We start from the raw sequence: 13652 nt of genomic DNA, 5'->3' as shown, positions 1-13652 counted from the left end.
TTTCTTGTCATTTGCTGTCATCTTTTTTTAAATTTATAGTGCCATACAGTATGATAAATAATATATAAGGTCATGTACCATACTTTTGGACAACTTTTTTTTTTTTATTAAGATAGTTTTCAACTGAAAAAAAAGCTGCTGTTTGTGTGTGTGTGTTTCTCTCTGTCTGCCCTTCTTCCCCCCTCACTTCTGGGATGGCTGATGTAAACAAGTCCCTGGCAGGCTTTATCTGCAACTTTGTAGCCAGAAGGGATAATCAAAAGGAGTTTATTAGCAGCTTGACCTTTTAGTTTAACTCTCCCAGCATTACAAAGAAGCTACAAGGTTGAAGATACAGCCAGCCAGGGACTTGTTTTCACCAGCCGCCTCAGAGGGGAGGGGAAGATGGAGAGAAAAACTCACATACAGATTTTTGTGCCTTCAGCAGAAAGCAGCAGCTCAGAACTGGGGGAAGGAGACTGAATAGATAATAACAAGTATGGAAAGAATTGTTAGTCTCACCATGGCCAGCAACATATGAAAAGTTATGTTTGAGTGGAATACTCCTTTAATGAAACCTTCGATGTAGTACATGTAAATAGGCCCTAAAAGGTCCTGTAAAAAATGTACTTTATGTTTGAACACTGTATAGTTAACTAAAAAACGTACTATGATTAATGTTTGTACGTTTATTTAGGTCAATGGCATGTTTTTTTTTTCATTGCTAGAGATGAGCAAATTTGCTGAAGTTCGGGTTCATCTGAACCTGAACTCTCGGCATCTGATTCCCGCTGTCTGCAGCCTCCGTGAACAGGGTGGATACAGCCTTACGGACCACCTGGAAAACTGGGATACAGACGTTGGCATAGGCTGTATCCCAGTTTTCCAGGCGGTCCTCAGGCTGTATCCACCCTGTTCACGGAGTGGGCAGACAGCGGGAATCAGAAGCCGATAGTTCAGGTTCAGACGAACCCGAACTTGGGCAAATTCGCTCATCTCTATTGGTTGCCTGCATAGACACGAAACGATTATCGTTAAAAATTTAATATAATGATTTTTTGCACAATAATCAACCCATGTAATAGGGCCTTGACTTTTTATTTCAATTGTATGTGTGTTAGGGCCACCACGGCGTCCCGTTCTCCGGACCGCCACCGCACCCTCTCTCCTACAGCTGCAGCAGCCGGTGTCCACAGGCAGGGACCCGGCGCTGCTGTTGCTTCGGCCCCGGGGGGCGCCTCACCTCACCGCGCTCCTGTCCGACGCTGTGCCGGCCGCCTCCTAGGGCGCGCGCGCGCGCGCCGGCTGTCTCAGATTTAAAGGGGCAGTGCGCTCCTAATTGGTCCATATGTCAATCACTCCCCTATAAGTTCCAGCTCTGCCCCCTTTCAGGTGTTGGAGCCTCTACATGCTTCCCATAGCATTTGGCCCAGCTCCCTGTTGTTCCTGACCTTAGTCCTTGTCCCTTGTTCCTGTCTTCAGTCCTTGTCCCTAGTCCTTGCCCGCTGCCTTCCCATTGTTCCTGAGTCCTGTCCGCCACCTGCGAGCACGTCTACAGTCCTCTGCCTGCACTCTCCTGCCTACTGCTCCTGCCACGCCTCGCCTGCCGTCACTAGCAACCAAGCCAGGGGTAGCGACCTGGGGGTCGCCTGCCGCAGCAAGTCCATCCCGCCTTGCGGCGGGCTCTGGTGAAAACCAGCGTCCCCTTAGACTCCGCTCCCTGGTGAGGTTAGTGCTATCGCTAGTGACGGTCCAGTGGATCCACTACTCCAGGCGTTACAATGTGTCAGATATGGCAATTAATAACAGGAAAAATTTGACTTAACTTAAACTTAAAATTTTTAGTTTTTATAAAAAAAAATTATATATATATATATATATATATTATTTTCCAATACATTTATACATATCAGATTTTTTTTTAAATCTGACTTTGCCCTTAAGGTCAAAACAGTCCTTAAAGGGGTTAAACATACCTTGATTGACATGATATAACCTTGAACATTATCAGCTCTGCTTACATTAAATTGATGGAGCCAAGTAAGTAAGTGATTGATAGGGATTATGGGGATTTTGCACACATGCCATATGTATTAGCATGCCATACTTCCGATGTGACTGATCCAGCATATGTAGATGTGCATGAGACCTATATTAAAGGCTATTTTAAGCAACACATTCCGCGTGAGCAGTTGGATCAAATTTTCATGTAAAGTTACATAATATAGTTCCTAATGCAGATAATGATGTAGACGGCATTTAAATATTATATTTCCAACGGTTCGCTGTAAATTTCCATTGGCGTGTGCTGAACTTGGCATAGCGAGCATATATTATGGGTATAGGTTAGGATTATATAGGCTAAAACTGGCAATACATCTTAGGTGGCTGTTGTTCGAACACTAGTTCACTAGTTACCCATCTCATCTGAGCATGCTTAGCCAAGTATGTGCATGTGTTTTCAATAGGGAGAAAGAGTTAACCGCTGCCACCCACTTCTAGGAGGTAGTGGCTTACCTCTCCTGAGAACAGAAAGATGGGGCAGCTGAAATCTAACTATCCAATCCTTTTAACCTCTGACCCGAGTCTGGATGCCCCTATACACTGGCTCGCCAGTCTCACCTAAACAGGTGGTTTTGACCAACATTTATCTGATCTGTATAGGCACAACAGGAGTAGTTAAGCAAAAAAATATTTTCTTTTTAATTAACTGGTACCAGAAAGTGCCAGAGATTTGTAACTTACTTCTATTGAAAAATCTAAATTCTTCCAGTACTTATCAGCTGCTGTATGTCCCACAGGATGTTGTATATTCTTTCCAGTCTGACACAGTGCTCTCTGCTGCCATCTCTGTGGAACTGTCCAGAGCAGTAGCAAATCCACATAGAAAACCTCTCCTGCTCTCCAGACTGGAAAGAATACACCACTTCCTGCAGGACATACAGCAGCGGATAAGTACTGGCCAACTGGAGATTTTTTTAATAGAAGTAAATTACAAATCTCTGACACTTTATGGTACCAATTGATTTGAAAGAATCCTTTTTTCCGCTGAACTACCCCTTTAAAGGGGTATTCCTATCGCAGCTAATATAGTTATACCTGTAAGACTTGTCAAGTTAAATATTTTTTATATATATATATATATATATATATATATATATATATATAGTTATAATGTGGATGTAAAGAGATACAGTGTATACTATATAATATATTTATAAATATGTATACTATAGTTATATACATCAGCCAGATTACTGCTTTTAGAGCAGAGTGGTGGTTGGAAACCTACGCAATATGCTGTCAACATTGGGAGGGAAAGAGCGGCATACCTGGAGAAGGAGACAAGGTAAATGAATGTATTTGCAAAAATATTTAACTTGACAAGTCTTACTGATATTAGCGGAGATAGGAATACCCATTGAATATACAATGTAATATAATTAATAATTGATATTTGCTAGAAATTAAGTGAGGCTTTACTTTCATTGCATCAATTTGTTCAACCTATTTCAATATATTGTATATTCATTTACTTTTGCATTATACTTAATTATACGAATCTACGTATAATTTTAGTGTTCTACCCGTTCATCCGTGTATTATTTAATTTGTTTTTCTATCCATTAGTTATAGATACATAAATACAATTACATATAATGGTATTATAATTAGCTTTGTATATTTATAGTCAATTATTTAGTTTATTTTCTAGGTAGAATGTTTGGTAAATATTTATGATTATGATGTATACATTTACATTTCTTTAGGCTGTTTTGTCATATGGTAGTGGCTATTTAGAGGGTTTCAAAACATTTTGCCACTATGGGATATGCCATAAATGTCACATAGATGTGGATCCCACCTCGGAGACATCTGACACCCAACCACATGGTGTGTCGGCCCCATTTGCTACATATAGACAGATGGATGGAGAGGAGTTACGCATGTGAATGGCTTTCACAGTTCATTTCTTAAAAGACTCACTCTATATCTATGTGATAGTAGTATGACCATGAGTAAGGGCCCTATTCCACGGGACGATTATCGTTCGCATAATAGTTAACGATCAACAATCCTAACGACCGCTATTGCGAAAGACCTGACATCGTTTACCCACTTACATGGAACGATAATCATTACTTATGATCGTTCTTGCGGTCGTCTTGTTGTAGCTTTTGCGTTCGTCACTACTGGGAACGACCGAAAGAAATCCTATTCAATGCGAACGATTTGCGAACGAGCAACGATAAAAATAGGTCCAGGTCTTATTAAACGTTCAACGATTTCTCGTTCGGTTGTTAATCGTTAACGGCTATTCAAACGAACAATTATCGTTTAGATTCGAAGGATTTAACAATAATCTGAACAATAATCGCCCCGTGGAATAGGGCCCTAAGGGTCGTATTACATGGGACGATTATCATTTGAAAAATTGCTAAATCGTTCAGATTTAAACGATAATCATTTTGTGTAATAACAGGCAACGAATAAAAGACCAATGAGAAATCGTTAAAGGGGTAGTGCGGTGCTAAAAAATTATTCACAGAATAACACACATTACAAAGTTATACAACTTTGTAATGTATGTTATGTCCGTGAATCGCCCCCTTCCCCGTGTTCCCCGCCCCCCGCCCGTGTACCCGGAAGTGTGTGGTGCATTATACATTACCTGTTCCGTGTCGAGGCCGAATCGCTGCCGCCGTCCCCCCTCTGCCGCGTCAACTGTGCTCAGCCGCGATTGGCTGAACAGCTGAAATCAATTCACCACGATTTTGCACAGATCAGGGCAGCATGACATTAGGAGATGTTCTAGGAGAGCTGACCAATTTTGTCCTTGGTCGTGCACTCCACCTGTCCCACCCAGGTGATGCAATTATTTTTGTAGGTATTAGACGGATCTTGCATGCCCAGAGCATTTTTAAGTAGCTGGGGGGGGGGGCTGCTTTTAACTATTTTCATGTCTATGGTGGGTCTGTATCTCTCTGTTGCAGTGAGCTGTTGCATTTTTCCGTGTTTTTGTGTGTTTGCAATTTTAGCCATAGCAACGTGCTCCTGCCTAGTGTGAACGGTGTTCTAGGAGAGCTGACCAAATTTGTCCTTTTTTTTAATGACATTATCTATCCTGTACTATGAACACCATTCTAGTTATGCCATATGTAAAGTAGGGTAGCGGGGGGGGGGGGGAAGTGGCAGGCTTGGTGAACAGCCCTGGGCCTGTGGTAGTGTTAATCCGCCCCTGATTATAACGGCATGTAACTTTTAGGCAGTTAACTACTATACCGGCATGCAATTTTTAGGTGGATAACTACTATACCGGCATACAATTTTTAGGTCGATAACTACTATATCGGCATACAAATTTAAGGTAGATAACGACTATACCGGCATACAACTTTTAGGCAGTTAAATACTATATCGGCATAAAATTTTTAGGCAGATAGCTAATATACCAGCATACAACTTTTAGGCAGATAGCTACTATACCGGTATACAACTTTTAGTGGCATACAACTTTTAGGCAGATAACTACTGTACTGGCATACTACTTTTTTTATGTTTGCGGGACCATTTGGAGAAATACAGGAGGGAGTCAGCTGGTGTAGGCAGCAGAGAACTGCTTGTCTTTAAGTGCAAGGTTAAGAAAGATATTTTTATCCTTGGATCCATCCACACAGATGACACAGCGGCTGTTGTAGAACTCGATTCCAATACCCAAAGGAAAGGCTGGTGTCAATCATCGATCGCAACACGTACACTGGGGAGAGGACAAAGCTGACCAGCTTCTTCAGCCATTCCAGGTAACAAGAACATCCTACGCTTGGTATAACGATTGGTCATTTATCTATTTCAAGTGAATATATATATAAATATATATATCAATGGTGTTCAGCTATTTTCCTTAATTCCAGGAAAGGTCATTGAGGATCTTATTTTTGCAAATGTTGAGTCCTCCTATCCATTAGAAGCTGAAGATGTCAAAAGACTCAAGGAGTGACATTTCATTGCAGTAATTTCCTCAGCAAAGCCAAGAAAGCATGCCCTAAGATATTGTGTAACTATTGAGAGAGGAATCAGGCGTGATATGCATTATTTTTGCCTGGATTACCCATTATCCCCAGCCTTGTCTGTCACTGACTGCTTTAAGGTCTTCCGCCCAGAGCGACATTTTAAAGCAGTTTCTAAATTTGTCCCATTTTAAATGTTAAGATGTATTATAAGATTTTTATGTTGTGTTTATTTTCCGACCACCAGGCTAGCCCCTCTATTTAGCAAGAACAAATCTTCCTAAAAAGTCCTTCCTTCGTAGACTACTTTGGTCAATATTTTAGTCAAAGCCAAGGGTCGGGCCAAAACACAGAAAAAGGTGCAAAACTTTTCCATGATATTGTCTCTCCTTTTTAAGTTAACTCCTGGATTTGGTTATAAAATACTGACCAAAATATTTCCTATATACTGACCATAGTACTATGCGTGAACTTACCTCTCTCCATGACGGCAGTGAGAGGGGGGATGGCATCTTCAGGACCCCCACTGGGCTCCGGGATCTCTGGGGAGTCCACGTTACACCCCGGCCGATGGACTTGCTCAACCAGTCAGGTACTGGGGTAGGATGCCACTTCAGTCACTGATTGGCTGAGAGGCCAGTCCATCAGCCGGGACAGGCACCCCCCCCCCCCCCAAGTCAAGACTTCATCACATATTTGAGGGAAAATTACTTCTAACGGGGGTCCCGAGGCTGGACCTGCCGCTTACTATGGGCACGGGGAGAGGTAAGTTCCTACTCTCTATCAAATTCCCTGTTGGCTGAGAGATTTTCAAAATGTCCGGAGTTCTCTTTCAAGGCCCTATTACACATACAGATTATTTGACAGATTGAAAGAGGAGAAATCTCAGTCTTTTCTTTATGACCTGTTCTCTGTTTATAGTCTGTTCCTGGCTTTGGCTTCAATAATCTGTCAGAAATCTGTGAGTGTAATAGGGTCCTTAGAATATGTTCCGGGATGTCTTTTAAGATGTAAAGCAGCCCAAAAAAACAATATATATCACTCAAAAATCACAAACATTAAGTATCAGACACCTATGATTTAACATAAATGTCCTAAAAAGGTATGATTTGCAAGGAACCATATTTTTGTGCTACAGCTTTAAAGCGACTCTGTACCCACAATCTGACATCCCCCCCCCCAAACCGCGTGTACCATCAGATAGCTGCTTTTAATCCAAGATCTGTCCTGGGGTCCGTTCAGCAGGTGATGCAGTTATTGTCCTAAAAAATACTTTTAAATTTGAAGCCCCATGCCCTACGCGAGTATGTGTGCCCTAACTTTGCACCAACCCTCTTTCCCTCCTTCCCACCCTCTTCATCATTAGGAATGCCACTGAAACATTTTCTTCATGCTGAACATTGCACAGGTCCTTAACAATGCAGCCCATGTGTTGGGCTGCCACAGGTGGGGAATAGGAGGCAATCTGCCTGGAGCATTCCTAATGATGAGGAGGGCGGGGAGGAAGAACAGAGGGGTGGTGCAAAGTCAGGGCACAGATACTCCCGTTGGCACGGGGCTTCGAGTTTAAAAGTATTTTTTTAGGACAATAACTGCATCACCTGCCGAACGGACCCCAGGACAGATCTTTGATTATAAACAATCACAAACAATCACAACCTGAAGTCGTTCACCATAATACACACAATGATAGTCGTTAGTTACGATCGTTACTACAATCGTTAGTACAATCGTTTACTTCTTCTGATCTCAGCAAAAAAAAAAAAAGAATAATCTTAACATTTAGCAAATATTTAGTAAAAAATTAATGATGATTTTATGGTTGGCCTAAAAGATGTGTCAACGACACTCGAATGATTTTTTGATCATTGCCTGCACACACAAAAAATGATTATCGTTTTGAATTTGAATGATATAACGATTTTTCATGCGATAATCGTCCCGTGTAATAGGGCTTCCTGCGGCAGCAAATGAGTGCCGGTCAGTGACAGGGCACTCATTTGCAGTACCTTTTAGAAGGCACCATCACTGTTCACACAGGGAAGTTCTGCCTCAGTACAAAAGATGCGATCAGCCGAGAATCAGGCGTTTTCCCATTACTTTGTGTCACTTATACATGGGCCAATATTTCTCATTTCCCATTCCCATTTCTTTCAATGGGGAAATTACGCAAAGATACATAGCTGCATAGTTCTCTTTTTCACTGGGCGTCAAGGATCTGTGAAACGCTTCAGGACAGTAAAGGAAGCTGAACAGGATGTGCACATCGCATTCAGCTTCCTAACAAGTCACAACACTGGGGATTGACTAGAGACCAGGCACAATCGGGTTTGTCCAAACTTGGCATTTGATTACGGGGGATGCAGAAGTTGAATTGCTGTAGGTTGTGCTTTTTAGTTGCGCGGTGTTAGGCTGGCCATACACATTAGATTGCTGTCAGCCAATCTAGGCTAGCTATTCAATGCATACAGTATGTTGAATTTCAACATGTCCAATCCTTTTGTATTGGAGGGGGATAGGCGACTTTCAGAGGTGTGCAGCTGCTGATCATTCCTTCCATCCTATTGAGAACGCATTTGACCATTATCACTTATCATGAGAGAGATATTTTGGCTAAGGGTATAAACCCACACACCGTATATGCAGCGTATTTACTGCTGCGATACGCAGCAAATACGCAGCAAACACGCAGCAAAAACGCAGCAGATTAGATCTAAATAACTGAACACAGCATCAAATCTGTACCAACAAATCTACTGCGTATTTGTTGCGTATCTGCTGTGTATACGGTGTGTGGGTTTGTACCCTAAATGAGCATTTGGTTAACTTTGAACTGGCTGTAGTAGTATCCCATCTTAGCCAGTAAGGGGCCGAGTAACCAGAACAACTTGAAAGCAGGGGGAGGAGACAGTAGCAGGACACTGGAAGGAGCCACAATGGGAGCTACAAGGGCACTGGAGTATGTAAGCTTTATTCTTAGATTTATATATCCGATTTTGGAATACCCTTTTAGCCTATGGGGGACATTCATGAAGGGTCCAGGAGGGGCATAAACCAAGGAGATTGCGCAGATTTGCCCCTTCCCCGATGGGTGGGCAGGGGGGCTCAGGAGGGGGGGCGTGGTAAAGCAGGAAGAAGGTGTGGCCTCCTCACGCGTCTCTTATCATGATTTATGCCTGTGAGCAGAGGTAAATCATGGAAGCAAGTGTAGATTTGGTATGCCGGTTCGGGCTTACGGCATGCACCCCTTAGCCAATTCGGCTTGAAAAGAGGCGGGGTCTAATTTAAGGGGTGGGGCCTATTTTAAGAATGGCGTATGAGTACACTGGTCTTAAAAAATCCCCCCCCCCCCTCACCGTGTACAGACTTGAAAAAAAAGAAGAATACGGGCATAATTTTGGCTTTTTTCAATATAATAATGCACTCCATTGAAGTCAATAGGAAATTGAGTCAGCAGTGCACACATCCTGAAGAACGGGGATGGGAACCTTCGACCCCTCAGCTGTTGCAAAACTATAATTCCCATCATGCCTGGACAGCCAAAGCTTTAGCTTTGGCTGCCCAGGCATGATGGTAATTGTAGTTTTGCAACAGCTGGAGGGCCGAAGGTTCCCTATCCCTGCTGTAGAATAACAGCTGTAATTGATTACAACCGTCCATATAATGAACATGCTCATTATTTACCATCTGCTTTTGCGGACTACATCCATTTCTATCATCTGTTCACACATTGTTTTATTTTCGCTCACAATTACGAAGAAGCTAGCCTTAAAGTGTAAGATGTAGCAGATTCATTATATATGTTATATACTATTATATAACCTGCTGAATAATTCAAGAGGCCCACATTTATAAATGATGACTTTTATCCGGAATATTTTTTTTAACCTTTTGTCATCGGTGGTCCACTGCCAAGTCAACAAAATAAATCATTGCCTAAATGCAAGGTAAAAGCCAAAATGTCTGCCGTAGGGCTCGTAAACGCCCCAATCAGTGGGTAAACGACACATATGGAGAATCCTCAGGTTTAGCACAATCAGCTGAATAAATAATAGATAAGTCTCCCAGGTCAATGCTTTGTGATCGAAAATTGTCACAGAAAGCTAATCTATGTGAAAAGGAAGAAGGGCCGGGCCTACACGACATGCCTTGTTGAACGCTCCGGAGGGTCTACATCTGTCAGCAATGACTATTTTAGAAATACTCATGTTTTCTCATGACAGGGTCACTGCAAAGGCAATGTGGTGTCCAAAAATAAACCACTGCCAAAATGCACGCTGCCCCCCTTCAGGTTCTGGAAAAGCAGCAAGTACAATACATGTACACATATAGGGGGGAGTTATCAAGATGCGCCCATGGCACATGACATGGAAAAGGGGCAGATTCGCCCCTTTTCCGTGGCACAGGCCAGCCACGCACGCTGTTCACCTAATGGGTGGAGGAGGGGCGCAGCTAGGTGGGAAGGAGGTGTGGCCTCCTCCTGCGCCAGATTTATCATGATTTATGCCCACTCACAGGAGTAAATCATGATACAAATCTACACCTGCTTCTGAGCAAATTCGTTCTGCAATGCCTGCGCCAGACGCCAATGTTTTGGGCCAAATATTTTGGCCATGCATTATTTTAAAGGGGATATCAATGATTAGAAAAACAGATCTGCCTTCTTCTAAATACAGTGCCACATCTGTCTCCAGGTTGTGTGTGGTATTACAACTTGACCCCATTCTCTTTAATGGATCTAAGCTGCAATGCCACACACAACCTGAGGACAAGAGGGGCGCTGTTTCTGTAAGAAAGTGGCTATGTTTTTCTAATCCTGGATAGCCTCTTTAAGCCTGCAAAGCCGCACCTATTTCCCCTGTAAGCCATGAATCCTGTTTAACAAAAAATTAAAGAAGTGTAAAACATGCAGTTAATATAGTGCAAGTTTTTGGCACAAAAAAAACAACAACAACAACACTTTAAATAATGTATGTGTAAAATGTGCCTTATTGTGGCTTTTCCCCCCCGTCTAACATTTGTTAACAGAAATCCTTGAATCATATGATAAAGGAATCATTTGTCAATGAAACAAGCACACAGGGGGTCAATCAGGTCATATTTATCAGATCCTATACACATCTGGTGTCTTCCCAATCAGAGAAATATTTGAAATAAATAAATAAATATATTTATATGTTAATATATTATATTTATATGTATTGAGATATATATATATATATATATATATATATATATATATATAAATATATATATTTTAAATATATATAATTTATGTAAATATATATATATATATATATATATATATATATAATGTATGAAAAAATATTCACACACTAACTATACATGAATATTATTACCTTAAAAACTGCAAAAAAATAATTTATATAAACGGTAAAAAAAAAAAAAATGACTGTGAAGTATCTGAAGCATACAATAACAGCAAAACGTGGCCTACCTATCCTTGGGGCTAGAGTCGTATGATGATATGAAGATCGCAGTGACACATCTGATGGTTGTCATGTTGCAGCACGCGACATAACACGTCTGCAACTGCTGCCAGAAAATACAAATCTGCTGGATTTTTGGTTCTAGGTCACAAGTTGAACATGGCTTTGCCATCATAGACCACATGTCACTGCCACTTGCTTGTGATTTTTTTTTTTTCTAATTTGAAACCTCAGGCAAATCATGCACCCCTATTATAAGCCTTATACTAAGTATGGTACTGGTAATATCCCATATCAACATATATCTACATACTGACAAGTCGAATGGGGAGCAGCTATTGGATACACTGGGGAAAAAAAAGTGGTGAACTACTGTTGTATCGGATAAAAGTATCTGTAAACGATACATATGGTACATGCTATAATTTTCAATAAAATTTTTCAAAAAAAGACATTTTTATGGCCTATGATGAACCTCCATGTGTTTTTTCCTTACAGAGGACAACGGTTTTCAAGGGCGATCTGCTGAAAACATAGCTATACAGCAGGGTATCCCATATCCCAAGACATTCTGAGGGGTTGAGTTACTGTACCATTAGATCTGTCCCTGAGAAGTCACTGTCACCCATCACACAGAAGGTACGATCAATCAATATCTGTGCTATTAATATACAGTAGGACGCATTGAAATCATTGTAACATTTAGATTTAAAAAAAAAAAACAACTGCTAAACATAGGCCCCATTATAAAAGTGTATGACCGAGGTATTAAATATAGAATTTAAAGACTTGCTTTTGGCGTCCATGCTAATAGTAAGCTAGGGCCGTCTATGCTAGTAGTACGCTATAGCCGTTAATACTAGCAATCCTTAAAAACACATGCAGAGAGTCAAGTTCAGCGTTGTTACGTATGACTTAGATACAGATCGATATCCGAAGGGTGATACACCATGGCAAGAATAATATCACAACTGTAAGTCAGACTGATATATAATAGGCAGATAAATACAATTTTTTTTGTTTCCTAGCACTTAAAATCCCCGCCTTAAAGTGATATGTTCAGTCGAAAAATATGAAGTGCAAAAAGAGGCCTTACCTGTACAACTGGATAGGGATATTCCATGCAGTATACGCCAAACATGCTCCTGTCAGAGCCCACTCTGTGAGCGACAACCCTTGGTGTGGAGTCCACTTTTGCGGATAGACGGGATGGCTAGTTAGCAGAAAGGGAGGCTACGAAGCAATGGGAAGAAGCTAAAAGCTGGGGACATGTGGCTAATAAAAATACAGAAGTGACCTGAGATTTCAGCAGTAGTGTCAATGTCTGCTAGGAGAAACTCGTCGGAGAGAGAGAGATGAGGTTAGTCTGAATGGCTATATGCATGGGACAGCTGTGCTAAGAGAGGAGGGGGTGCCGAATGGGTGGTGGGGGAGGTAAGGGAGACAGGTGGCTTGATCAGAGAAACCCCTTTGGCCATGCGTATGCCTGAAAGGGACAAGGAGGGAGGGAAGGAGGAGGAAGAGAAGGGGTGGAGGAGCACTGGAGCTCTGCTATTTGCAGCGTGAGATCTTCTCTACAGCTTGCACCTCATACAATCACACTACTCCTTTCTGAACTATGCTCCATACTAACTTGAGACACCTGCCCCCACCTCTTGACAGCTGCTTCGGCCTTTGGGGGCGACAAAGGGGGGGAAGAAGTGCCACTCGCCCTCCCTTCCCCCCTATCAGCTGTTCCAGTCAAACTTGCATGGATTAAGCGTGACCGGACGTTATATGGGAAGGGTAGTGGAAGGAATCTGCCTGACAGACAGCTGCAGGTGAGCCATTGACTAAGAGGAAGGAACATAAACAAGTCTTTGTCTCTTTCGTCCCGTCTGTAATTTCCAAATCTTTTTCAGAATAGTGATTCAGAGGTCGGAAAGGCGGATAAGGCTGGAATCACACGCGGCTGTTTTTTCGGACGTTTTTTGAACCGTAACCAGAAGTGGATTCAAAAGGAATGGGAAATATAAAAGGAGGAGTAATAGGTTCCTGTCCTGCCAGATCCACTCCTGGCTTTGGCTCGACAAACTGGGTCAAAGACCACACCTCACCCTGACTAATAAACCTCCAGTCTATGGTAGTTTTTAATGTGTAATTTTTTTTTTCTTTGAACCAAGACCAGAAATGACTTCCTTAGACACCTAACAAGATATCACCCAGTTTAAAGGGA

The 13652-nt window shown here is 41.8% G+C and overlaps 1 protein-coding gene across 11 annotated transcripts in view; it reads right to left on the bottom strand.

The window, feature by feature from the left end:
- The window catches only part of RBFOX2 (RNA binding fox-1 homolog 2), a 142965-nt gene extending 129866 nt beyond the window's left edge, over positions 1-13099 (bottom strand). For 2 of the 11 annotated variants that reach the window (XM_069967373.1, XM_069967378.1), the window contains exon 1: positions 12534-13091. In XM_069967373.1, coding sequence (XP_069823474.1) covers positions 12534-12578 — 45 coding nt within the window. In that variant the 5' untranslated portion in view covers positions 12579-13091. Of the gene's footprint in view, positions 1-12533 lie in introns of all 11 variants that reach the window. The other 9 variants (XM_069967377.1, XM_069967367.1, XM_069967369.1 and 6 more) reach the window with 9 other exon arrangements.
- Between the last annotated feature and the right edge of the window lie 553 nt (positions 13100-13652).

The sequence above is a fragment of the Dendropsophus ebraccatus genome, chromosome 4 (genome assembly GCF_027789765.1).
Source record: "Dendropsophus ebraccatus isolate aDenEbr1 chromosome 4, aDenEbr1.pat, whole genome shotgun sequence".
In the NCBI taxonomy this organism is placed as follows: Eukaryota; Metazoa; Chordata; class Amphibia; order Anura; family Hylidae; genus Dendropsophus; species Dendropsophus ebraccatus.
The sequence above is the reverse complement of the archived record's forward strand: the minus strand, read 5'-3'. Positions and strand labels throughout refer to the sequence as shown.